This window comes from Panthera leo, chromosome E3, assembly GCF_018350215.1.
Source record: "Panthera leo isolate Ple1 chromosome E3, P.leo_Ple1_pat1.1, whole genome shotgun sequence".
Lineage (NCBI taxonomy): Eukaryota > Metazoa > Chordata > Mammalia > Carnivora > Felidae > Panthera > Panthera leo.
The window spans coordinates 26310260-26335892 of record NC_056694.1 but is presented as its reverse complement, the minus strand read 5'-3'; the positions used below and the strand labels follow the sequence as shown (position 1 = coordinate 26335892).

At 44.7% G+C, this 25633-nt stretch overlaps 1 protein-coding gene across 4 annotated transcripts; it reads right to left on the bottom strand.

Annotated features, from left to right (window-relative positions):
• Nucleotides 1–1944: 1944 nt before the first annotated feature.
• Nucleotides 1945–24456, bottom strand: COQ7 (coenzyme Q7, hydroxylase). Of its 4 annotated transcripts, none has more exons than XR_006197900.1 (8): nt 24325–24456; nt 19674–19852; nt 18128–18242; nt 17242–17381; nt 16492–16560; nt 16005–16083; nt 9976–10137; nt 1945–2144 (listed from the first exon to the last, which is right to left on the bottom strand). XR_006197900.1 is itself a non-coding variant. In XM_042922479.1 (7 exons), exons 1-6 carry the CDS (start codon nt 24395–24397, stop codon nt 16006–16008), a joined length of 654 nt encoding a protein of 217 aa, XP_042778413.1. In that variant the 5' UTR covers nt 24398–24456; the 3' UTR covers nt 1945–2144; nt 16005. The 4 variants fall into 4 exon arrangements, 2 of the variants coding, with proteins under 2 accessions (XP_042778413.1, XP_042778412.1); XR_006197901.1 differs by lacking the exon at nt 1945–2144 and adding an exon at nt 6626–6798; XM_042922479.1 differs by lacking the exon at nt 9976–10137.
• Nucleotides 24457–25633: the final 1177 nt, after the last annotated feature.

The following is a 25633-nucleotide window of genomic DNA, read 5'->3' as shown; positions in this document are numbered from 1 at the left end:
AAAATAAACCAGGTGTATGGAGATAGTACAATGTTGCATATTCTAGGAATTTAAGAAATTATTTCAAGGGTGTCTGACAACACGTGCCTTTTCGTCATCCTTGCGGACTCGAGCCTCCTGCATCCCATCCCTAGGCTGCAAGGGATGGGGAGAACGAACAGGTTGCTCACTTTCTCTGAACCTTCAGCAACTGTCATCCTCTGGGATGTTTTAGTCCTTGGCCGCTTGAATGCTCTCACTGGAGGGTACGATGCCCTTCAACCTATCCGTTTGAGCCCCTCGCAGATGTAGATGCGATTTCTAAGTCTGAGAGTTAGCTTTGTCAGTGATCTCGGACTCCTGGCTCTGGAGTTCTCGAGCATCTTCTAGAACCGTCCCCCGCCCCAGTCTGATGGTGCTGGAAAGCTGGCCTAAAAGATGCCCCTCTCGGCTGGCAGCCCCACTGTCCAACTCTCGCCAGGCCACATGAGGCCATCCCAGCCAAAGCAGCATCTTGTTTGTCGCTCTGTGCTCTGGCCATTAGCTTGACAAAACGCCAAGTCGCCTTCACATACATTTCACTTGAACACAAGAGATCCTTCACTTCTCTTCCTTTGTTAAAGGTACATTGTGGGGAGAGAAGGAGCGAGCTCGGCTGTCTTTTTATAGCCCCTCTGCAAAGGTCAGGCTTTCTTCTGCAGCTGGAAGTGGCCCATGACACACTGTGTGCATAAAAGGGACGGGTTATCAGCCTTGCCTTCATGTCATGGCTGTGCTGAGCACATAATCTACCTCCCTTTTCTTTGGCAAGGCCACCCAGGGCTCACTTTCGTGTGTTTAATTTCTGACCCTGCATGAGAGGCCCCTTCCCCAACATCCCCGTTCTTTACGAGGCCTTGAACAATACTCACCTCGTTTATCCGGGATGCCCAACTGGTCCATATCCCATATGAAGTGGGTGTTCAATATGTATCACTGAAAACCCCAAATCCAAACTAGGCACAGTTTGCTGTAACCCCGTAGAGGGACCAAGAGCCAGGTACCCAGGCATGTTCGGAGTTATTTTAACAGAACAACCCTCTTCCCACTGTGCGGCTTTTGTTTACGTGGCAGCTACCTGTGTGGGTTACTGATCATCCATTCAACATCCATCAATTCAACACACACCTATTGACCACCTACTCACTATGTGCCATCCTCTGTCCTAGGTGCTTAGAACACCTAGGTGTTCCAAGTGCACTCAGGAAACAGAACAAAGACCTCAGCCCTCACTGAGCTGATATTTTCAGCCTTGTACATTACAGTGGGGACCACAGAATTTATTGTCCGAACTCGCTCTTGAGAGGGAAAACGGTTACCATGGATAAATAAGGTGGACAAGAGGCATTGGCCAGGGCTGTCAGCGAGGCGTGCAGTGGTTCAAGATCTTGCCTTGAAGTGGACACAGCTCAACAGTTAGGTGCTTCTATAATGGAGACAGCATGTGCTTTGGAGGGAAGCAGCATTGGATTTGAGTCCCAGCTCAGGGACTTGGTAACAGTGTCATTGACTACTTATCCCTTCTTTCTGAGAGTCATGTGTCCTTTCCTGGGTAATAAAACTTCAGTGACGTAACACATGGGAAGCATTCATCCCACACCTGGCACATAGTAGGGGCTTAACAAATATTGGTTTCCTACCCTTAACTCAGGGCCAGCTCCCCCGACACATACACACACACACACACACACACACACACACACACACACACACACACACACTTCCTAGATTTGGAAACTATTCTTTAATAGCTAAGCAATTTACTTAGATCTGCAAAAACAAACAGACAACTTATATTCATTAAATAGCTACAGGGAAATTTCTATTGGAAGAAAAGAGAATAAGATCAATGAGAAAATCTTAATAATTACCTATGTTTATTGAGGATTCACTATAAATACTAAGTAGTTTTTATGTTCGTTGTGTTCCATAATCCTGACAATCCCTGTGAACCAAGGCATGTTTCTATCAACCCATTTTAGAGATAACGAGAGCAAGGTCTAGATCAGAGGTTACAAATGCTTTCCGTAAAGGGCCAGTAGATAAAAAACTAATGTTTGGTGGGCCATACGGATTCTGTTGCAGGTGTCAAAGTCTGTCTTTCTGGCAGGAAAGCAGCCATAGACCTGTAAATGAAGGACAGGGCTGTGTTTCAATAAAAACTGATGTACAATAACAGCTAGATTTAGCTCCCTGACTGTAGTTCCCTGACCCCTGACCTACAACCTCATCAGGCTAGTGAAGTGGTTCATCTGGGATTTGAACTATACTTATATATACTTGTAATTCACTGTTCTGCATCTTTGCGTAACCCCAGTATAGTAAGTCTTAGAGGTTTTTCCATATTACAAATAGAGCCACCTAATTCTTTTTAATGGTTGCAGGGTCATCCCCGATATGGCTGAGTCTTAAGTTGTTTGGCTGGTCCCCTCCTAACAGGTACTGAGATGGGTTACAATCTTTTGCTGTTGTGAATAGCGCTGCAGCAAACATCCCTGTACACGTGTCATTTTGCACGTGCAGAACTGTGTCTTCAGAACAGATGCTGGAGTTCCAGCCATCATATCCACATCCCTCATGGAAGGAGGATTTGGGGGAAGGAGAAAAACAAAAGTCCGTTTTAGCTCTATGCCCCATTCCTTAAGAAGCTTTCCCAAAACCCCACCTAAGAACTTCTGCTTGTATTTTTCTGGCCCGAATATAGTCACGTGGGCACATCCCATTGCAATGTGGAGGGAGAGAATGCGGGCTGCACAGAGCCCAACGTGGAGACTGAGGCATCAGGTAAGAGATGACAGCGGCCAATACTTCTGAAGAGGTGATAGGAATGCAGAGAAAATGGCAGGGGTTTGAATTTTTTTTAATATGATAACAACTTCCAAATACTCTCTAGCTTCACTGCCTAGAAATCAATACCAAAAGCAGCGTCTCTTTTGTAAAGTGATTTATTCTTTCTCTCATCTCCGGTCATCTAGAACAAAAAGAAGGAAAGGGGGCGGAGGGAGAAAAGGCTTCCTGCTGTTGGATTCACTCAGCAGAGAATGGACAACCTCCCACCACCCTCACCTGAGATGATCTCAGTCTGAGCACCTCCCTGGGCTCCCTTGGAAATCGGTGGACAACATGATACCCTACAGGACTCCAAGGAGGCAGGGGTGGTCCAAGCTGTCCCTCCCTGCTGTGGCTTCTTAAGATACCCTTCCCTCAGAGGGGGACAAAGTATGAAGTGTGGGGGCACCTGGGTGGCTCATTCGGTGACTTTGGCTCAGGTCACGATCTTGCAGTTCATGAGTTTAAGCCACACTTCAGGCTCTGCACTGCCAGAGCCTTGGGATTCTGTCTCCCCTTCTCTCTGCCCCTCCCCCACTTGCGCGCGCGCGCGCGCTCTCTCTCTCTCTCTCTCTCAAAATAAATAAAAATAAACTTAAAGGGGCACCTGGGTGGCTCACTTGGTTGAGCGTCCAACTTTGGCTTAGGGTCATGATCTCGCAGTTTGTGGGTTCAGGCCCCACGTTGGGCTCTGTGCTGACAGCTCAGCCTGGAGCCTGCTTCCAATTCTGTGTCTTCATCTCTCTCTGCCCCTCCCCTGCTCATAATCTGTCTCTCTCTCTCTCTCTCAACAATAAATAAATATAAATAAACTTAAAAAAAAAAGTATGAAGTGTGAGGGGACTCTCAGTCTTGGCTGTCACCCAGGACACCCAGGGCACCTTTTTCCTCTCTCTCTGGAGGTATCCCCTGTCCTCCACCCATCTTTCCCTTACTCTGGGCCCTGTTTTGACTAATGGCATTTTGCAGAAAAATTGCAGATAATTTTTCTTCAGACACCATCTCATCCCCTAACAAACACTTCACATTGTTAGCCACACCCTTCCTTATCACCTTAATATGGAATTGCAAAATAAACCTTATTTCCACGTACTTTGATCGATACCTGTGACTTTCTATTTTCTAATTCTACGTACAAAAGCTCTCCAAATACCTCAAATATGTCACGGTCCTGCTGAACCCTGAGTGAAGTCATTACAAAATGTTATGGGTCTAAAAGGATTGGGGGAGGGGAGATCCTGGGTGGCTCAGTCGGTTAAGTGTCAGACCCTTGATCTCAGCTCAGGTCTTGATCTCAGGGTCGTGAGTGCAAGCCCCAAACTGGGCTCCATGCTAGGCATGGAGCCTACCTAAAATTAATTAATTAATTTATTTATTAACTAATTAATAAAAAAATAAAAGGGTTGGGGGATGGTAATTCCAACGGAAGTCCTCTCTACCTGCCAAAGAAATGAGTTTGAAAGCAATTCAAGGAGGTAAAATTACAGATCTTGAGATTAATTCAGTTATTGAGAGTGAGGCTGGAGATACAGTCAAGGATGGATTTGGTGTCTAGTTTAGTCAGCTGGGTGGCTCTTTCAATCCCCAGCGGCTGGCATTCTATCTGGTACAGGGCAGAAGTTAAATAAATGTTTACCAAAAAAATTTTCCCCAAAGCAACCACTTCCCTTGATTTGATTTCCTTATTTCTGTCCTATATTTTGACTGTTTTCCCAGTCATTTCGCCTGAAACTCATCACTGACTCATCTTTTCTTTATGTCCTGTGTTAGTCAGGGTTCTCCAGAGAAACAGAACCAAAAGGATCTACATATACAGAAAAAAAGAGACTCATGTGATTCAGGACGCTGTTAAGTCCCAAGATCTGCCGTCTGCAAGCTGGAGACCCGGGAGGGCCAGTGGTTTAGCTCGAATCTGCAAAAGACCAAAGGGCTGATGTTCCAACGCAAGTCCTGAGTCAGGAGAAGACCAATGTCCCCATCCAGCAGTCAGGGAGAAGGGGTTCCCTCCTACTTTCAGGAAAGACAGGCTTTATGTTCTATCTAGGCCTTCGACTGATTAGATGAGGCCCACCCACGTCAAGGAGAGCATTCTGCTCTACTCAGTCTATCAATTCAAATATTAATCTCAACAAAAAAAACACCCTCACAGAGACACCTAGAATCATCTTTAGCCAAATGTCTGGGCACCCTGTGGCCCAGTCAACTGAACACAAAAATTGACAAGTCCTTTCTGATTAGCCAACAATTCCCGCTCTTCTTCTGGAGAGGTAGTCTCTATGCGGTCAGGGTCCTGGCAGCAAAGAGAGGCACACTCAAAAGAGGCTAATACAGGGAGTTTATGATGGGACTATTCAGAAAGGCAAGGGCGGGATAAAGGAAACTTAGACTTGAGGGCTGGTCTACAGTCCCCTAGGGCCTACATCAGTCAGAAGCAACCGTGACCTCTGGACCCGATGGAGCAGGCAGAGAGGATGTGCCAGGTGCGATTAAAAGCACTTGACACTTATGACTTTTAAAAAACCCACAATTTGGGGGCACCTGGGTGGCTCACTCAGTTGGGTGTCCAACTCTTGATTTAGGCTTGGGTTGTGGTTCGTGGGACTGAGCCCTGTGTCCTGCTTGGGATTCTCTCTCTCTCTCCTCTCTCTCTGCCCCTCCCCTGCCCGTGCTTTCTGTCTCTCTCAAAATAAATAAATAATTTTAAAAATCCACAGATTTATTGAGATATAATTCACATATCCTACAATTCACCAACTTAAGTCGCAATTCAGTGTCTTCTAGTCCATTCACACAGTTGTGCAACCATCCCCACGGTCTTAGAACATACTTCTTACCCCCAAAATAACCCTGAACCCCGTAGCCATCACCTCCCAACATCTCTGTTGCCCCAAACGGAGGCAATATTAATCTACTTTCTGTATCTATTGATTTGCCTACTTTGGATGTTTCGTGTCAATGGAACCATAATTTGTGGTCCTTTGTGACTGACTTCTTCCACTTCGCGTGTTGTTTTCAGGGTCATCCGTGACAACCCAGGTGCAGTCATTTTACAAGTGGGGAAATTAAGGCACAGAGAGGTTAGGTAACACCCACTAAGTAGCAGAGCAAGAATTCACACCCAGGTGTTGTGAACCGTTATGCTACTCTGCCTGCAACCACAGAGCTCTCACCCAGGTCCTCACCATGCTAAACGGGAGCACTATCCTAATGTCCCCCCACTGGTGTCAGTCCTCCCTGCTGTACATAGTCCATCCTAAACCCGCTGCCCCATTTACCTTCACTCAAGTTTTGTCTCCGTCATGACCCCCAGGGCTCAGGGAACAACAGGCCTTTTCCTTCCCCAACATCCGTTCTCCCTCCTCCTGGTGAGGGAATTCTGGCTTCCTTTGTGGAAACCACCCTGCCCCTACTCTTGGCCCATGTGGGTTGGGTGGAGGTGTCCCCACTCCATTTGTTTCAAGAGCAACCACGTGACTGGAGGGGCACCTGGGCGGCTCAGTCCGTGAAACATCCGACTTTGGCCTCGGTCATGATCTCATGGTTCACGAGTTCAAGCCCCACATTGGGCTCTGTGCTGACAGCTCGGAGCCTGGAGCTGCTTCAGATTCTGTGTCTCCCTCTCTCTCTCTGCCCCTCCCCCACTCGTGCTCTGTCTGGTCTCTCAAAAATAAATAAACGTTTTTTAAAAAAGCAACCATGTGACTAAGGATGGCCAATGAGAGCACCACAATCTCCTGGACCACAGTGATTGGCTGATGGTGAGGAGTGTGACCTGATGGGAGAAAAATGAGCCTAGAGGTGAGGGACGGGTATGTGCTGTGGACTCTGGGAAAGCAAAGTTTTGTCTCTTCTGCAGAAGCTAGAGGAAGAGATCTTCATCTTTCTAGTGGCTGGAGCAGTGTTAGGAGGTGATGCATGCCCCCGGCGGTCATTGTGAGCCTGATATCGACACTGTGGAAAGCAGAGAGAAGAGAGAGAAGCCAAGTATTTTGTTTGCGCTCCTGGATCAAACCACAGCTGAAGAGAACAACCTCTGGGTTTTTCATTTAGCAGAACTAATAGTTCCTTTTACAGCAGAGATGAGATGTTTTGGGTCTCTTCTAAATGTTATAAAAAAGGACTGAAGTTCATGTTCTAAAGGTTTTGTTTTTGTTTGCTCCACAGTACTTACAATAATATGCTCCCTTAAAACCAAATAATTGAGATAATTATTCATTTAGTGGCCACGTCTTATTTAAGCACGTATACGTACACAGAGCATCAGCAAGCAAGTGCAACAGGTGGCATCTCCACACAGTGTTTCATTGTTTCAATAAGGCCAGTTGGAAGCTAGGCATGGAAAACATCACACAAAGGCTGCTCCCCACCCCCACCCCCTGCAGAACGGGGAGCATCGCTCTTCACCATTGTTTCCACCTGATGAAGAACGTGTTTCCAGCTGTCATGGCACTGAATGGGCCGGAGAACACTGGAACTACAAGTCACGTCTCAGCAGAAAACAGTGCAGGAAAGAAATGGAACAGAATGGAAATCCCGAATCAGCCCGGAAAAATAAAATGTAAAGCAGGGGAAAAGCGTCTATTCGGCGGCAGATTTAAAATAAAGCCCTTGGAATGAAACCACTGATTCTTAACTAGGCCTGCACATCAGAGCCCCTATGTGAGTTTTTAAAAGACATTTATCCCCCAGGCCAGCCGTGGAGCTCCTGCTTCGGGAAGGCTGGGTAGAACAGATGCACATTTGTTTTTAATCTCAGGGTTGACTCTGATGGAGCATGCCCAGTTAAGTGTTCCAGGATTAAGAGTTAGAAAATTCTGTATAGCCCTAGAAATGTAATTGACATTTTAAAAAAGGAAGAAAGTCGGTTAAGCGTCTAACTCTTGATTTCAGCTCAGGTCATGATCTCACTGTTCCTGAGTTGGGCTCCGTGCTGACAGCACAGAGCCAGCCTGCTGGGGATTCTCTCTCTCCCTCTCTCTCTGTCCCTCCCCTGCTCACAAGAGCACATGTACGCACATGGACTCTCTCTCTCTCAGAAATAAATAATTTTTTTTTAAGGAAGAAAGTCACATGAAGAGAAATTCTAAAGAAACGAAACACAGCAGCAAAAAATAAAAGCATTTTGAGGAAGAAGACTTGAGACACGGCCGCAGGTTAAATGTTGGCCAGGCTCATCCCGGGTTTGGGATGCAGATGCACAAGAGGACACTCAAAGGTTGACCCTCCTGCCTGACTTCATCCTTTCATCCAGAAGTTTCTGTAGAAGCCTCTTTTAGGCAAGAGGCTTGAGCAATGGAAACCTAAGTAAGGTAAAAGTGCCCCCAGTGACCACTGGGCTGAATGCTAACAGGCTCAGGAGGTGACCGCCTCAAAACATGCACGAGCCCTAGCTGACCAATGGGCTACTTCCAACTAGGCACAGGTACCAAAAAAGGAGAATTCCATACATTCCATACCTCCTCACCTCTCCTCCTTAACTCCAGCCTCCCCCCCCCCCCACCACTGCCTCTGGACTGACAGTCTGCTCTTCGCTCCCTTGCAATGTATTCAACAAACTTCTAGCTCTTGTATCTCCTTTGTTCTGCCTTGAGCAGAATTCTTTCACCGCCTGCACCTCAGGCCTCCACCTCATCTGGTCCCACCACAGTGTCTAGGTTGTTCATACTGAGATCAGGAAGATTGTTTGTCATTACTCGTAATTACTCCTGTCAATTCACTTTCTTCCACCTCATGCGTTCACATGGGCTTTTTTTTCTTTTAGCTAAGATTCATCTATCACACATTGGCGGAGGGCCAATGAGGTTTGCGAACAGCCCTTGACTTTAATAAGGCCACAACATGTTGGAGAGTCATCAGGAAGGCAGGTAGTGACCACATGATGGTAGAATAAAGTACCAGGGCAAGAAGCTCAAGTATGGAGAGATAAGAGAGGGTGTGGGGTGACGTCACTTAAGAGATAAGCGGTTTAGAAGGGCAAATGGTCTTCATCGCCTTCATCGGAAAAAGGGTCATCGGAAAAAGGGCGGATCGTACAAATGGGAGGAAGGTGTGTGTGACCAAGGTGTGTCCAGGGAGCAGCGTGAACTGAAGAATAAATATTCAACGCTGCCCCTTGGATACTGCTTGATGCTTGAAGCTGGTCTCTCCGTGTTTTACTCCTAGACAGAGACTAATCGTCCTGCCCTGTTTTCCTCTCTCTCTTTCCTAAAGAAGAAAATGAATCATCCTCCCTGATAAGGGATGCTCTCAAGTCAGTGGGCCAGAGCAGACTGGAACAGCCCTCCGTCTCCTGCAGTGTGCAAATGTGACAATCCATTCCCGTTCAACAGCGATCAGGAGGTGGGACTACTGGGGCCCCATTTTCACCACACGTAGCAATGACCTCGCCTTGCTCACCAGGCGTTGTCCCTGGGACATTCTGGACTGACGAGCAGGGCAGGCTGCGCGCCCGGACTCAGAATTCGGGGAGAGGGCGCCCTCTGGTGGCCGCAGGCGGGCGCAATGAGGCCCAGGACCTTCCATTGCCCTTGGCGCACCAGGGAGCTGATCTTCCTACACGATCCCAGATCAAAGGACCTGTCGTGTTCTGTCACAGCCCTGCAGGGCTGCCATTTCGGGAGACAGGAGTGGGAGGAAGCACGTCCCCGAAGGCAAGAGAAGCCTTTTAAACCTTTGAAAATACATTCAGCAGGAAAGCGCCTTGTGCTCTGGCAGAGCCAGAAAAGAGCAGTTTTGTGGAAAGGTTTCTTTTGTTCCTCTCTGTTGGGAAAGGTCAAGTTTTCTTCTCCTCAAATCACCGGATCAAGAAGTTTTAAGGAGGGCCTTAAGGAGGCCCTGGGGTGAGGATTCAGACTTTTTATCACATTCTCAAAAAGTTTGGAACCTCCAAAAAGGGGGAAGAACCCTGAGAGGTCTCTCCTCCTGAAATTCCATAGAACTATGTTCAAAGGTGGTCGCCTAAAGCATCAGAGGTCCCCCAATTTGGTGCTATTAATAGCCCAAATGTCCACCTGACAGAGGAAGAGAGGAAATTAGAAACCAAGGGACCTGGTGGTTAAGTTCGAGGCTCTCCAGCCCCTGCAGACTCTGTTTCCACCTCCTCCTCCATAAAAGGGGTGAGGAAAGTACCTGTTCTGAAGGGCGGTGGTGGGAATGCGGTGGGTGAAGCAGTTAGAGCAGTTCTGCAGGGTGGCAGGAGGCCAGTGTCGCGGTAGTGGTGGTGGCTTAGCGGGTCAGAGGGATGAGGTGGATCTATACATGCTGTCTTAGAAGGATGGCCAGCATAGGTCTCTAAAAGGAAAGCACAAACTGCAGATCAAGACACACAGTATCACTCTGCACAGGGAACACTACAAACCCAAAGGTGTACATGTATGAATAAAAGACTTATTTTTTAACATTTATTTTTGAGAGAGCGTGAGCAGGGAAGGGGCAGAGAGGGAGACACAGAATCTGAAGCAGGCTCCAGGCTCTGAGATGTCAGCCAGACGCAGGGCTTGAACTCATGAACAGAAGACCATGACCTGACCCAAAGTCGGATGCTTAACTGACTGAGCCACCCAGGTGCCCCTGAATAAGAGATGTTTTAAAACGAGTCTGGAAAGGTACACAATGAATTCTTAATAGTGGTTACTTCTAGAGATAGATTTGGAAACAGTGTTTTTTGTGTGTGTTTTTTAACCTATATGCAGTTTATATTGTTTCATTTCAAAGCAGCGATTTCTTTGGGAAGTGGGGGGGGGGGGGGAGAAAGAAAAAAAATGTACTGTCTTATGTGACAGATTGCTAACAACTAATCACAGAGTAAGGCAAGTGGTCAGTTTCCTGAAAAGCAACAGTGGTCTGCAGAGAGATTTACTTGTCACTGTAAATACCTTTAGCACTGTTGGAATATTTCACCATGTGGATGTGTGCATTTTTTTTTTTTTTTACAAAAAGTTTTCTTTTTTTTTTTTTAATTTTTTTTTTTTTAACGTTTATTTATTTTTGAGACAGAGAGAGACAGAGCATGAACGGGGGAGGGTCACAGAGAGAGGGAGTCACAGAATCTGAAACATGCTCCAGGCTCTGAGCTGTCGGCACAGAGCCCGACACGGGGCTCGAACTCACGGACCGCGAGATCGTGACCTGAGCCGAAGTCGGTAGTTTTCATTTTTTAAAAATGGCAACTGAAAATTGTATTTAGTCCAGCAAAAATTTACTGAGTGTCAGGCACTGTGCTAAGCTGTGAAGGCATGGAAACGACTAACGTGGTCTCTGCCATCCAGGAGTTCACCGTCTAGTTCAGCTTCTCAAATCTAATGTGCTTAAGTGTCATGTATTGGTTAATTATTGCTGTACTTAACCAGTTACCCCAAAACTCAGCAGCTGAAAACAACAAACATTATCTAACATAGTTGCTGAGAGTCAGAAACTGAGGAGTGGCTTAGCTGGCTGATTCGGAATCCGGGTCCCTCATGATGTTGCAGTCAGGATGTCAGCAGGGGCTGCATCATCTGAAGGCACGACTGGGGCTGCAGGATTCACTCCCAAGATGGCACACATACGTGACTACTGGCATGTATGTTTTCCTAAATTGAGTGATCTCAGAGAGAAAGGTGAAAGCTGCAATGTCTTTTATGAGCCGGCAGCCTTGGCAGTCACACTCAATCATTTCCACCACTTGTTAGAAACAAGTCACTAAGTACAGCCCACATTCAAGGCAAGGGGAACAAGGCTCCACTGAACAGAGGACTATCCAGGAATTTCTGGCCAGAGTAGAAAACCACCACATCTTGTCAAAATGCAGATTCTAATTCAGAAAGTCTGGGGAGGAGCCCTAAATTCTGCATTGCTAAAGTGTTGCCAGGTGATGCCACTAGCTGTTGGTCTGTGGACCATACTTTGAACAGCAAGGGAATCCAAGACATGCAAAGAACTATAGCTCAGGTTGTCTCTTTGGAACTATCCTGCTTGCAAGAATAACATCCTTTGTCCTCCTGGCATCATCTTTGGATGGTGTCCAATTTTGAAATCACATTTTCCCTGAAAGGTCAGAGCAGTAAAGTAAGGGAAAGACAAGATTACCTTGTTAATACACGAGGACAATCTGTAATGGAATTATAAACAATCCCAGGAGGATTCAGAAAATCTCTCTGGTCTTGTTCTGGAAGCTCTCAGAAGCATAAAACATCAGCCATCAGTTCTGAAGCAGGTGCTAAACAAACGGCAGCAAATCTGGGCTTTTAATAAGTATTGTACAAAATGTCTTTATAGGACTAAGACTCCTGACTGCAATACTTACAGAATTAGCTTTGATATGGGAGGGCAAGAAACAGCAAGAGCATCTCAGAAGATTGAGGCTTCTACAGGCTCTGCTGACTTGAAGGGTGGCACATTAAGGAAATCGTTCCCCCATTCAACAGACTGGATTGAAATTGGCTTTCAAATACTGCATAAAACTATAAATAACTATAAATCGTCTACTTTTTATTGCTATGATTCACATTCCATAAAATTCACCATTTTAAAGTGTACAATTCAGCAGTTTTTAAAAATCTGTTCACAAGGTTGTACAGCCACCACCACCAGCTAATTCTAGAACATTCATCACCCCAAAAAGAAACTGTATCCAAAAGCAATTGGTCCTCGTGTCCCGCCATTCTTTACAACCCTAGGCAACCACTAGGTTATTTTCTGTCACTACGGATTTGCCTCTGCTGAACATTTTCATATACACAGAATCCTACAATCTTAGCCTTTTGTGTCTGGCTTCCTTCACTTAGCATTTTTTTTTTTTTAATTGTGGTAACTATACATAACATCATTTAAACATTTTAAGTTTTTATTTATTTTGAGAGAGTGCAAATGGGAGGGGCACAGAGAGAGGGAGAGAGAGAGAGAGAGAGAGAGAGAGAGAGAGAGAGAGAGAAATCCCAAGCAGGATCCACAGTGTCAGCACAGAGCACGATGTGGGGCTTGAACTCATCAACTGTGAGATCATGACCTGAGCCCAAGTCATGAGTCGGACACTTAAGTGACTGAACCACCCAGGCATCCCTATCATTTAACCATTTTTATGTGCAGAGGTCAGTGTCCGTAAGTACATTCACACCACCATCTGCCTTCACTATTTTCCTCTTTCCATTCTGAAACTTTGTACCCAAACATCATGTTTTGAAGGGTTTTTATGACCAAAACTGGTCATAAAATACATATTCTATTGTATGGATAGGCTACATGTTGCTTATCTACTCATCAGCTGGTGAACATTTGGATTGTTTCCACTTTTTGGCTATGTAACGTTGCTACAATCATTCGTGAATATGTATTTGTTTGAATATATGCTGTCATTTCTTTGGGGTTTATACCTAGGAGAGGAGTCACCGTGTCACATGGTAACTCCATATTTAACTGTCTGAGGAACTGCCAGACTGTTTTCCAAAGGGGGCTGCACCACTTTACGTGTCCGTTGCAGTGTGTGCAGATCCAATTCCTCTACACCCTTGCCAACACGTTATTTTCCACTATTTGAGCAGTGCCACACTACCCACTGGCCACACTAGTGGTATCTCATTGTGTTTTTCCCTATGACTAATGATTTTACACATCTTTTCAAATGCTAGTGGCCTGTGTCTTCTTTAAAGATGCATCTATTCAAATCCTTTGCCTATTTTTAATTGGGCTCTTATCGTTGAGTTGTTAAAGCGTTCTTTATATAGTCTAAATACAAATCCCTTATCTGATCTATGATTTGCAAACATTCTTGCTCATTCTTTGGGTTGTCTTTTACCTTCTTGATAGTATTCTTTGAAAGCACCAAAGTTTTTATTTTGATTAAGTCCAATCTATCTGTTTTTTTCTTTTGTTGCTTTATGCTTTTGGCATCCTATGCAGAAAACTAATCTAATCCAGTCACACAGATTTACTCTTATGTCTTCTTCTATGTGTTTTAGCATTACCATTTAGATATTTAATCCATTTGAGTTCATTTTTATATATATATACTGTGAAGCAGGGGTCCAAACTCATTCTTTTGCATGTTTTTTAGTTTAATCATCAGCAAGAAGCATAGAGAATGGCCTTTTAAACATTAAAATAAATAAACAGATAAAAGAGGTGCCTGGGTGGCTCAGTCAGTTGAGCATCCGACTTCAGCTCAGGTCATGATCTCACAGTTCATGAGCTCAAGCCCCATGCTGGGCTTTGCACTGATAGCTCAGAGCCTGTTTTGGATTCTCTGTCTCCTTCTCTCTCTGCCCCTCCCCCACTTGTGCTCTCTCTCAAAAATAAACATTAAAAAAATTTTAAAAAGAGAATGGCCTTGAGTTTCTTGGTAGCGTCTTTTTTTTTTTTTTTTTTTTTTTTTCCTTTTGGCTGGAAGATTTGGAGTTTTATAGCAAATCATATGGTATGGACCCAGAACCCAGGAGCCCAGCCTGGCCCAGTAGCATCTTTTCAATCAATCTGTACTGAATTATGCTGCGAAGCACATAGTCTTGAATTCTTACATTACTGGTTATGTGAAAATGACTTCTAACAAAGGAGAGCTATTTCTTCATTCAATCCCACTGAAGACTATCTAGTGATCACCTATTATGGGTCAGTGATTAAAACAAAGATTCCTGCCCTACAGAGAGCTTACACTCTTGCAGGGAGAAACAGACAAAAATAAATAAATAAATACATCATGTAATATGTCAGAAGGCGGTAAGTGTTGTGGGGAAAAACTGCAAGAGCTGAGCAAGTGGGATGAGGCAAGCAGTAGGGCGGGGTTTGCAGTTCTGGAAAAGGTGGTCAGGGAGAGCCTCCTTTAAAAGGTGACATCAATAGGGCACCTGGGTGGCTCAGCTGGTTAAAAGGTGACATCAAGCAAAAATCCAAGAGCTGGTGAGGGATCTGGCCATGCAGATACACAGGAAGGAGCACTGCAGGCAGAAAGAGAAGCCACTGCAAATGCCCTAGGACAAGACGGTGCCTGGTATTTTGAGAAATAGCAAGGAGGCCAGTGTGGCTGGAGCAGACTGAGGAAGGAGGAAGTGGTCAGAGGACCAGATCATGCGGGTTCTTAGAGACCATAGGGACTTTGACTTTTGTGCTGAGGAAAGTGGGATAAACCACTGGGGGGGGGGGGGGGGTTCCGAGCTGAGCAACAGTAACAAGGTCTGGCTTCTGGTTCAAAGGATCACTCTGGCTGCTGGGTTGAGAATGGATTGTGGGAGGCCAGGCAGGGCAGGAAGAATAGTTAGGAGGCTTCTGAAATAACCTAGCTGAGATGAGGGTGGTTGGGCCCTGAGTGGCAGCAGCTGAGGCCGCAAAAAGGATTTGGTAGAGTCTGCAGGATGTCCTGACTGACTGGATGGGGGTGTGATAAAAGCAGGTGTCAAAGGTGACTCCAGAGATTTTTGGTCTGAGGACCAGAAGGATGGAGTGGCTATTAACTGTGATAAGGAAGGCCACTGGGGTGTCAGGATGGTGGGGTGGGGGTCGAGGAGTTCTGCTTGGGGCACGTGGAACTTGAGATTCTCTCTGACTTCCAAATGGAGGGGACCGGCTGGCAGGTGGATATTTGAAGATGAGAAAGCTGGGCTGAAACAGGAATGTGAAGGAATCAACCACAAGGCAGGATGAGATACCAAGAAAAAGATGACAGACAGAACAGGGCCAAGAACCACAGCCTGGGACCCTCTGGCACTGAAAAATCCAGAGAAGAGGAACAACAGCTAAGGAGGCCACTGGAAACAATGGAGACAATGACAGTCTTCCATTTAACGATGGATTTGACAGTCTTGCTTTGTCAATCTTCAACACCCTCATGTTTTAAATTACCTTTGGTTAGAAGTAAATTCAAAATTTTTTCCCCTTAAAGATTTCTGTTATTTTCTTAATGATTCATTCTTGATGTTTAAAAAAAAAAAAAATTAACTATGCCCCAAACAAGCAGCAGCTTCGTCTGTTATTAACTGGAACAGACCTGGCCAACAGTCAGCCTTCTGGCGTAAGGTGGCACAGGAGAAAAAAAAATCATCACTAGAGACTTTTATTAATGAAAAAAAAAAAAAAACAACCTCTTGCAGTTTATTAACAAAATTCATATAATGACAATTGCACATTTCCTTTTCCGCCAATGACCCTTGTTTAATTACTATCCTTTTTTATAGACAGAAAAGTGGACATACTTTAAAACCTTTCTGATAAATATATTGCCACGCGGCATCCGGCCTGGATAACGCTCTTCAAAACAGCATATGCTGGAGCCTGTTGAAAACGACAATAAGCAAACAAAAGAAACATGTTCTACGTTCACTTGTAGCAGTAAGATATGGCCTGAAATGGCAGGGCTGCAGCTCTCTGGATAAGACATAAGATCTAAACATTTCTTTTAATTCAAAAGGTTGGGAAGCTTCCACTATTGCCAGAAAATCTGAATCATCTGGTTTCTCATCGGGAAGAGGAAAGAAGCTGCTAGGGGGAAATGATGAGAAAGGAGGCAAGAAATAAGACTTCCCATTGGGAGCAATGCTTTTGCCTGATTTTTTATCAAAGCAAAGTATTGGTGGTCACTATGAAATCTATTTTTCTGGAAACAAAAATTTTCCCACCCTTTACTCTTCCAAATAAGGTGCCCGGGGCAGCACAAGCAAATAGTAAAGAGAGGTCCCCTACCAGCTGTGCGTCATGTTCAAGGCCTATGTCATGGTGCTCGAGCTCTTCATCCCGAAATTTCCTTATCACCTGGTTAAATAAAAAGAAATCAAAGAAAATCAAAAGAAATCTGTTGTCCTATCTTCTTCTAGAGGCTAAAGCTTCATTCTACGGTCTAAGATAGGGGTAGGCAAAGTTTTTCCTATAAAGGGCGAAAAAGTCAGTTCTTCAAGCTCCGCTGGCTGTATGGGCCTCTCCACAACTACTCAACTCCGCCAATGTTTGGGGGACAGCAGCCACAGACACATTAAAGAATGGGCGTGACTGTGTTGCAACAAAACTTAATTTACAGAAACAGGTGGTTGGCCCCAGGCCAGGGTTTACCAACCCCCAATTTACACTTGAAAAAAAATTAAACAGTTCCCTTATTTGTAATAGAAAATTACATGAAGATATCTATTGGTTAATTTATTTAAGCTGAAGTATTTGTGCTCACAGCATTGGCTCAGAATCTATCAATGATCCAGAAGTGGAGAGAATACAGTTGTGGGCTCAGCAGACACGACATGGCTTCTGGTCCCAGTTCTGCCCGAGCATGTGACCAGGGCACATGACTTGAGCTTTCTGTGTCTCTTGCCTATAGAATGAGGCACTCACCTAGGTTTCTAAGGCCATGTCATTCCCCAACTTGCTATTTTTTTTCCTTCCCACCAAGTTGCTTACCTACCCTTTTCGCCCTTATTGGGCTATTTCCAGAGTATATTCAAATACCTGAAGAAGTTCCTCATATTTTTCAGGATCCTCCTCCATCAACGTCCTGATCTGGTTGTTGTAGTGATGTGCTATAGACTCTTCCACAGCCACAGTGCAGGCCATTGCTCCCTCCTTCCCAAGCAGGGCGGTTCCCGCACCTGGAATTGTCAAATCCAGCACAGAAAAGGATGGGACAGACACTACACCAGTGCAGGAGATCATGTCAGGTCAGGGTTCATCAACCGGAGCACTACAGGCTCTAGGGCTCAGTAATTCCTTTTTGTGGGGGCCATCCTGTGCACTGGAGGATACTTTAGCAGCGTCCCTGGCCTCTACCCACTAGAGGCCAGAAACACCCCTGGTTGTGACAACCAAAAATGTCTCTAGACACTGCCAAGCATTCTTAGGAGCAACCTGCCCCCAGTGAAAATCGCTGTTTTAGGTGGTACCAGGTCACACTGTCAAATCCGGAATCACAGAGTAAGAATGCTATTCTCTTTTCAGTGTTCTTTTTAGCCCTCTGATTATGGCAAGAAGAAAGTCCTCATCTGGGGTGAGTACATCTTTATTTCTTTCCCAACATTTACTCTTCTCCCTTTTTAAGAGTGAGCAGGTCTTAGAACCTTTGTCAGGGAACATCATCGGGCTACAACTGAATTGCTCTAGTTTTTTTCTTCCTCCGATGTGTTTGTTTTTACTGTACTTTCTATTTATAAAACCACTGATTTAAATCCATAAATATTTAAATAAATTTAAGCCAAAAAAAAAAAGTCAATTTAACTTTAAGAAATATTAAGTCAACAAAAAGGTTGTAAGAGGACACAGAAAGAACTGTGGATTCAGTACTTTAACGATGTAATCGCCCCAGATGCCTAAGCTCAAGCAAGCTCTTCTGGACACATACCCAGTGCAAACCCCACCACGTTCCAGAAGGGCATCAGAATGGTGGGCCGCACCCTAAATGCAACCATCAACTCGTTGAACTTTTTCAAGTGGTCCTTTTCTTGATCCCACATTTTCTGTAAGAAAAACATAAAAATAAATGCAAGCATTACTCAGAGGCCACCTGCTACATGCCAAGGAAGCTCCATGCCCTGTCCTTGTGGGAGACAGGAAGCACAAGGGAGATGGAGGAAGAATGAGAACCGCTATTTCTCCCCTTCCCCTTCAATCACCCAAGGAAAAAGTGAAGCATCGGACTAAAAAGCATCTTGGATATGGAGAAGAGAGTGCCAGCAAACCAGGAGAAGAGCCATTATCTCCATTCCAGGTTAGCGGGCCATGAACCATGGCTCCAGAAGTTCTGAGACCTGCAAGTGCCTTTTGTGTTTTAATGTTTACTTATTTTTGAGAAAGACAGACAGACAGAATGCGAGCAGGGGAGGGGCAGAGAGAGAGGGAGACACAGAATCTAAAGCAGGCTCCAGGCTCTGAGCTGTCAGCACAGAGCCTGATGCAGGACTCGAATGCACAAACTGCGAGATCATGACCTGAGCCGAAGTCGGATGCTTAACTGACTGAGCCACCCAGGTGCCCAAACACATGCCTCTTTAAGGACAAGGTCCACACTAAAGAGAAATGAGATGCTCAGCCCACTCCGCAATTAGGAGAGCAGAGAATCACCGATTGTGTAATTTCCTTCTAGAATGCTAGAAGTACCATTTACATCAAAGGATTAAGTGGGAAAGACAAAAGAGCTAACACTTAGCTGGCACGTCCTAAGTGCCAGGTGCTATCAAATAGATTTATGAAGGCAATTCATTTAATTTGCACTAATTGTCATTATCCCCATTACACAGATAAAGTGAGGCACAGAGAGGTTAAGTAACTTGCCCAAGGGCTCACAGCAGGCAATTTAACTTGTGCTGAGTGTCTATTACATACCAGATGTGGTGTTAGCTGCTCTATGCCAGCTCATTTATTCCTCATGAAAACCCAATGAGGTAGGTATTATCAGTTCATTTTGCAAATGTGGAAATAGAGACCCAGAGAGGTCATGTAACTTCCCCAAGGTCACAGAAGTAGGAGGTGGAAGAAAGCTGGAATGTGAATCTGGGTCTTTGTGACTACAGAGCCCAGGCCCCTCCCTCTGCCTCTCAGTATAAAATATAAAATATCTCCACTGGGAACAGGATCACAACCTCTCAGCAACTGGTGCTTTCACCTCATGTGATGATTCTCAAACGTTTTTAATTGCCCACCCCACAGTGAAATGTTAATACTTCAGATATACCATATATCTGTTTATGTACTATATGTCTCTACTTGATACATACAAATAATTATATACTTTTCCCTCCCTTGACCCCACCTTAGTAACCAATTTTTGTTCTCTTGGGGACAGTACCTCCCTTGACAGTGCATGACGTAATGTGATTCATGACTTAAAGGCCTTTGGATCCCCACGCTATTCAGTGAGGCCAGCCTGAGAGGGGTAACAGAGCACCCACCTGAATGACTGGCCCGACACTTGTCCGACCCAGGACGGCCATCTGCCCTGCGTAGATTCGGTTCGCTCCATATTCACCTGCATGATCCACCCGGATTATTCGATCCACAGCTGCCCAATTGATATTGTCTAAGGTCATTCCTGAACTGTAAAATCTGACACTGATTCTTCTTCCATAAGCTGCAATGCAAATGTTTATTCTTCATTACTTTCGGGTAAAACAGATGTTTCCTTTTACATACAGAAGAAAGGGGTACCTTGGAACTAAGGTCACAGATGACTTCCTCGTAGGAAGGATATCCCCATAAATGTATCCTGTTAAACCTGCAGTTTTGTTACTTTAAAAAAATTTTTTTAATTCTTTTTTTTAACGTTCATTCATCATTGAGAGACAGACACAGAGCATGAACAGAGGAAGGGCCGAGAATGGAGAGACACAGAATCTGAAGCAGGCTCCAGGCTCCAATCTGTCAGCACAGAGCCCGACACAGGGCTCGAACTCACAAACTGCGAGATCATGACCTGAGCCGAAGTTAGATGCTTAGCCAACTGAGCCACCCAGGCGCCCCATAGTTTTGTTACTTTTTAAAGTAGGCTCTATGCCCAACATGGGGCTTGAACTCATGACCTGAGATCAAGAGTTGCATGCTCTACTGACTGAGCCAGCCAGCCCCCACCCCCTTTTAAAAGTGAATTAATTACCAACACTTAAAACATAGAGTTTACCTAAAGATCTGATTATTCTGGCTTCATGTTAAACATATAAAGATCTGGAAATACTGAGCCTGTCTTTTCATCAGGCAGTGAAAAAGACAGGCTCAGTATTTAACGTGGCAGTGACCTCTAGATGAGCATGCTTCTCCAGTTCACCTCCCCTCAGGCCTCTTCGTTCCCAATGCTGGCTGCATAAGAACTCCTAGGGAGCTGTCAAAACCATGGATGCTCCTCCCCAGTCAATCCCCGAGGTGGGGAGAGGAAGCAGCCATATTTTTAAAAAGTTCTGTGCAGCCAAGGTTGAGAAAATTGATTTAAGTTCTCTCAAAACACACATGGGCGTTGGATTTTGAGAGCAGAGCCTTACACCTTGAGTTTCATCTCCTTATGGTACATCATCAGTTCAACTGAACTCTTGTCTTCAAAACGTAAATTCTTCAAGATAGATTAAATTTTGTCTTTAAAAAAATCTCCTAAGAGGGGTGCCTGGGTGGCTCAGTCAGTTAACCATCTGACTCTTGGTTTCGGCTCAGGTCATGATCTCATGATTTGTGGGATCTCATGCATTGGAATTTTTGGGATTCTTTCTCTCCCTCCCTGCCCCTCCGCCGCTCACATTCTCTTTTTCTCTCTCAAAATAAATGAAATAAACTTAAAAAAGATCTCCTAATCATTAACGCCTTGATTGTATTCTCTGAGCCTTGCATTAAGGCATCCCCAAAGTTTTTTCCCCTAAGAGCCTTCCAATGTGTTGTTATGTGTATAAGATGTTATCAGCTCTTTTTGTAGATATGAAAATGTGGACCCCATGGACGCAGCTGTCATGTGAACTTTGACTTGTACTGGTATCATCTTGAGATGTGTCTTAAGGCTCTTATGCATGACTACCATATCTTTAACACATACTGCTACTCATTTAGGCTAACTTCAACACCCTGAAAATGTGTGCAAAACTTCACTTTTTTTATTAAAAAAGGTTTGAGTGCTTTGGACACAGGTGATGGGGTAGGTCTGCTGAAATCTGAGTGATTCTGTATTCTGGGGTTTTAAATGCTTCACTAAACAAAGGAGCAAGGATATGGGGGTCTGAGGCCTTGTGACCCAGCTCTAATCCACTCTTCTGCAGGACCTGCTCCATCTCACTGTGCCTGCTTGACTCAAGAAACTGGATGGAGTCCAGGAACTGGACACCAAAAACTAGATGGAGTGCAAGTTCTGCTGAGTGTAATGTACCACTCAGATCTGTGCCATCAGACAGTGGGTCACTGTGGTCCAGTTTTTGTGATTTCTTATTATTTTATTATCATTATTTTTAAAAATTTATTTATTTTGAGAGAGAGAAAGAGAGAGAGAGCAGGGGAGGGGCAGAGAGCGAATCCCAAGCAAGCTCTGCACTGTCATTGCAGAGCCCGACATGCGGCTCAAACTCACAAACCGTGAGATCATGACCTGAGCTGAAATCAGGAATCAGATGCTTAACTGAGACACCCAGGTGCCCCCATGACCATGTTCTCGTATGGAGAACAATTTGACACATTTGACAAAGTCAGGGTTGCCTGTCCAAAGTTTTCTCCTCCAGGTCCAAGGACTGATGCTCCCATGAATCTTACCTCCTTACAGAAATAGGACTCCTAGGAATTGGAATTGAAAACAATGACCTGGCTCTACTTCTCAAGATAATCTTGTTTGCTTGTTCTTTCATTTGTTACTCCCATCCCAAAACATGTTAATAGGAAAGAACTTACAGCTCAGGACTCGTTTTTTAAAAACACATTTCACGAGAAATAGCAAGGGGCTGAGTACACAGGATGAGTGTAAACACACAGCTGACTTCTGATGGGCAGGACTGTATTTGTACTAAAAACATACCACACAGTTCCCCAGCACTGCACTTTTCCAGGCTCAGGCACCTAATAAATGATTTTTTGTGGGGTGTGTGGAGGATTGGGTTGTATTATTTGCCATTTTTATCTTTTCACAATCTCTGTAAGGTATCTTTAAAAAGTATGGGATGAACCACAGAAGGAGCACAGAGCTAGAGCCAGAAACTGTGTCCTGTTTGTTTAAGTTTACTTATTTATTTTGAGGGAGAGCGAGCGAGTAGGGGAGGGGCACAGACAGAATTGCAAGCAGGCTCCACACCAGCAGAGCTGAGGGGCTCGAACCCACGAACCATGTGAGATCATGACCTGAACTGAAACCAATAGTTGGACGCTTAACCGACTGAGCCACCAAGGCACCGTATACATGTTCTATTCTCTAACACTAACCTTGGACAAATCAAAATTGCCATTTCTTACATATAAAATTGGCAATAATCAGGTTTTTTCCTTTTTAAGGAAACCTACAATAGTAACACTTTTCTTACTGAATTATCATGAAGATAAAATGAGATAAAGGAAGCAAAGTAACTTTATAAGTGATAAAGAATGATTTTTATTGTTATGCTCATTGGCTCAACAAAGGAGCATTAAAAGTCATGTTTAAATATCCTGCATTGAGTTTTGCCTGCATTGTCACACACTTTAAAATTGCGAAAAAATAAGCTGAGGCCCTGTGCTAGAAGCTCTCAAATGTATCATTTTAAGTTAGTGCTTTCCCACAGTGTGAAAAATCTAATAATGATGGTACCTAGGAGATTTAAAGTAGTATACAGGAAGATCTTAAGTGGCTTATGAACATGCATTTAATAACACCCACGTAGTTAAGAGTTACTCTCTTTTAAATTCTTTTGCAATCCCTTTGATTTCATGAAGGAGAATGTCTCAGTTTACAAATACCTTCCTAATACTTGCTAATCTTTTTTTCCCCCACCCAGAAAGACTGTTCGGGGTTCAAGTCTTGGTAGGCAATAGTATCTAATACAACGTACTTTTTGTTTTTAACCCATTCATTTTTTGATTAGTCTATTTGGGCCAGGCAATACTTGGTTTTCCGTCTTCACCATAAGAACTTAGCTTCCGTGAAATTATTTAATTTAAAAATGGAACACACTGACGTGCTCAGTCGGTTGAGCATCCTGACTCCGGTTCAAGTTACAACCTCTCGGTTTGGTGAGTTGGAGCCCCACCACATCCGGCTCACTGCTGTGAGACTGTCAGCTCAGAGCCCGATACGGATCCTCTGTCCTCTTCTCTCTGTCCCTCCCCCGATTGTGCTCTCCTCCCCCCATAAAAATAAATATTTTTAAAAGATGGAACACGGTTATAGAAAAAACACATTTGGCAATCAAAAGTACAAGTGATATTGCTAAAAGGTAAAAATCTTCAGGTGGTATACGAACGACTCAACTTTCAGAAAACGACTTCACAATTTTCTGAGGCAGCTCTGATGAAAAGAGGATAGGAGAAGGACCCAGGATCCTAACTCATCTCCCTACTCCAAACTCTATGCCCCTTCCACTACCCAGGTGCTTCTCAAACTTTCTAGTACATGCAAGACATTCGAAGGTCTAGCTAAACTACAGACAATGCGACCCTGTAAGTCAGGAGTGGGACCTGCACTTCTAACAAGCCCACGCGGCAGGTCGCGCGACTACTTTGCCTAGCAGGGCTCCAAAAGAAGGCTATGATGACGCCCATAGACACTGAACTTGCAAGGTCTCCCTCCACCTGTCCTCAGCCTGGAATGCCGACGACACCGGCAGTGACGTCCCGTCAGAGGTGTACAATTATGTCATTCTCCCGCGTGCCAACTGCGAACGGACACTCCAGCGCGCCCCAGCCGAAAACCACGCCCTCCCGCCCCACATTCCCCCAGAGCACCACAACCTCCGCCCCTCCTGTCAGCGGTCCGAGTTTCCCATTTCGCAGTCGCGCGCCGTCGCAGCCCTATGACGTATACGACGTCTGCCCCGTGACCTCTACGGCCCAAGTCACAGGCGAAAATTCCCTGGTTCGGCGGTTTAGCGCGCTTATGCGGCCGCGCTGATTCTTTACCTGGGAGAGGCCGCAGGGCGCCCGTGCGCAGCCGCCACAGGGAGCGAACCGCCGCCGCCCCCGCGCAGCTCATTGCTGTGACAAGGTAACCGCTGCCCTGAGCGCAACGGCCAAACGTGCGCTCAGCGCAGACTGATGACGCACAGCAGACGTAAGACAGACACTGCCCGCCCTGGCAGCGGTGGGAACGCCCCTAGGCCCCTGCTTCCATTCGATTGGTTGGAAAGGGCAAAGGAAAAGATGATATTGGGTATGATCACCATCAATCACTCAGGAGTCCGACGTCTCTAAAGGAGACTTGGGTTGCTAGGGAGTTGAGGATGCTAAATTGCTTTTCCCAAGATGCCGACTGGGTAGATTCCTGGGAAAGAGGGCCAAGAGGGAACTCTTTATTGTCACAGCTGTTGTACTTTGTTTTACCAACATGGAAGGAGAGTTTTCCCTATGTGTATCTCACATCCTGCATCCACTTGTAGAAGTTGCCTGACGAAATTAAATTCACCGCATGGTCAATAGTGTCTCTAGGTGATGGTTCTAACAGCCGACTTAAATTCTTAGTTTTTTTCTCTAATTTTAGGTTTTGTATAGAGAACATGGTTTTTGTTTCGTTGTTTGTCTCCGCTTTACGATTGATGTGTATCTTTATTGATGCAAATTGTTTTGAGGGGTGTGGGGTGGGGAAAAGGAGATTTTGCAACCATATCATGCTTTTGAAAGTGAATGCCCAATGTGTGCGTGCAGGCTCATCAATTCTGGCAAATGTACCACTCCGGTGGGCGGATGTTGAGAATGCGGGGGGACTATGCATGTAGGGGAAAAGGGTCATTTCCACTTTACTGTCAATTTTTCTGTGATCCTGAAACTACTTAAAAATTTTTATCAAAAAAATTTTGTGGAATATTTTTTAAATAACGCATATCCACTGACTACATCAAGGGATCTAACCAACAGAAATTTTCCAAATGTAGGATATATATTTGAAGGCAAAAAATCAAAGATGCGTATCTGGAAGGAGATATAACAAAACATTTAATTTCAGTAACTTCTGAGGGTTGGGATTGTTAAGAAAGGGGCTTTCACTTTCTACTTTACACCCTTGAACTATATATTTTTTCCAAGTTATAAAACATTTAATATAATTTATATTAAAAAAATTTAACGTTTATTTTTTTTTTAATTTTTTTTTCAACGTTTTTTATTTATTTTTGGACAGAGAGAGACAGAGCATGAACGGGGGAGGGGCAGAGTGAGAGGGAGACACAGAATCGGAAACAGGCTCCAGGCTCCGAGCCATCAGCCCAGAGCCTGA

Excerpts from the sequence above, each read along its gene's own strand:
- COQ7 (XM_042922479.1), bottom strand. The coding sequence starts at position 24,397 with ATGAGCTGCGCGGGGGCGGCGGCGGTTCGCTCCCTGTGGCGGCTGCGC. Across the intron at positions 16,561-17,241 it reads AATATGAGGAACTTCTTCAG|GTGATAAGGAAATTTCGGGA; the intron begins GTATTTGAATAT and ends TTATTTAACCAG. Across the intron at positions 16,084-16,491 it reads TTGAACATGACGCACAGCTG|GCTCCAGCATATGCTGTTTT; the intron begins GTAGGGGACCTC and ends CGTTTTCAACAG.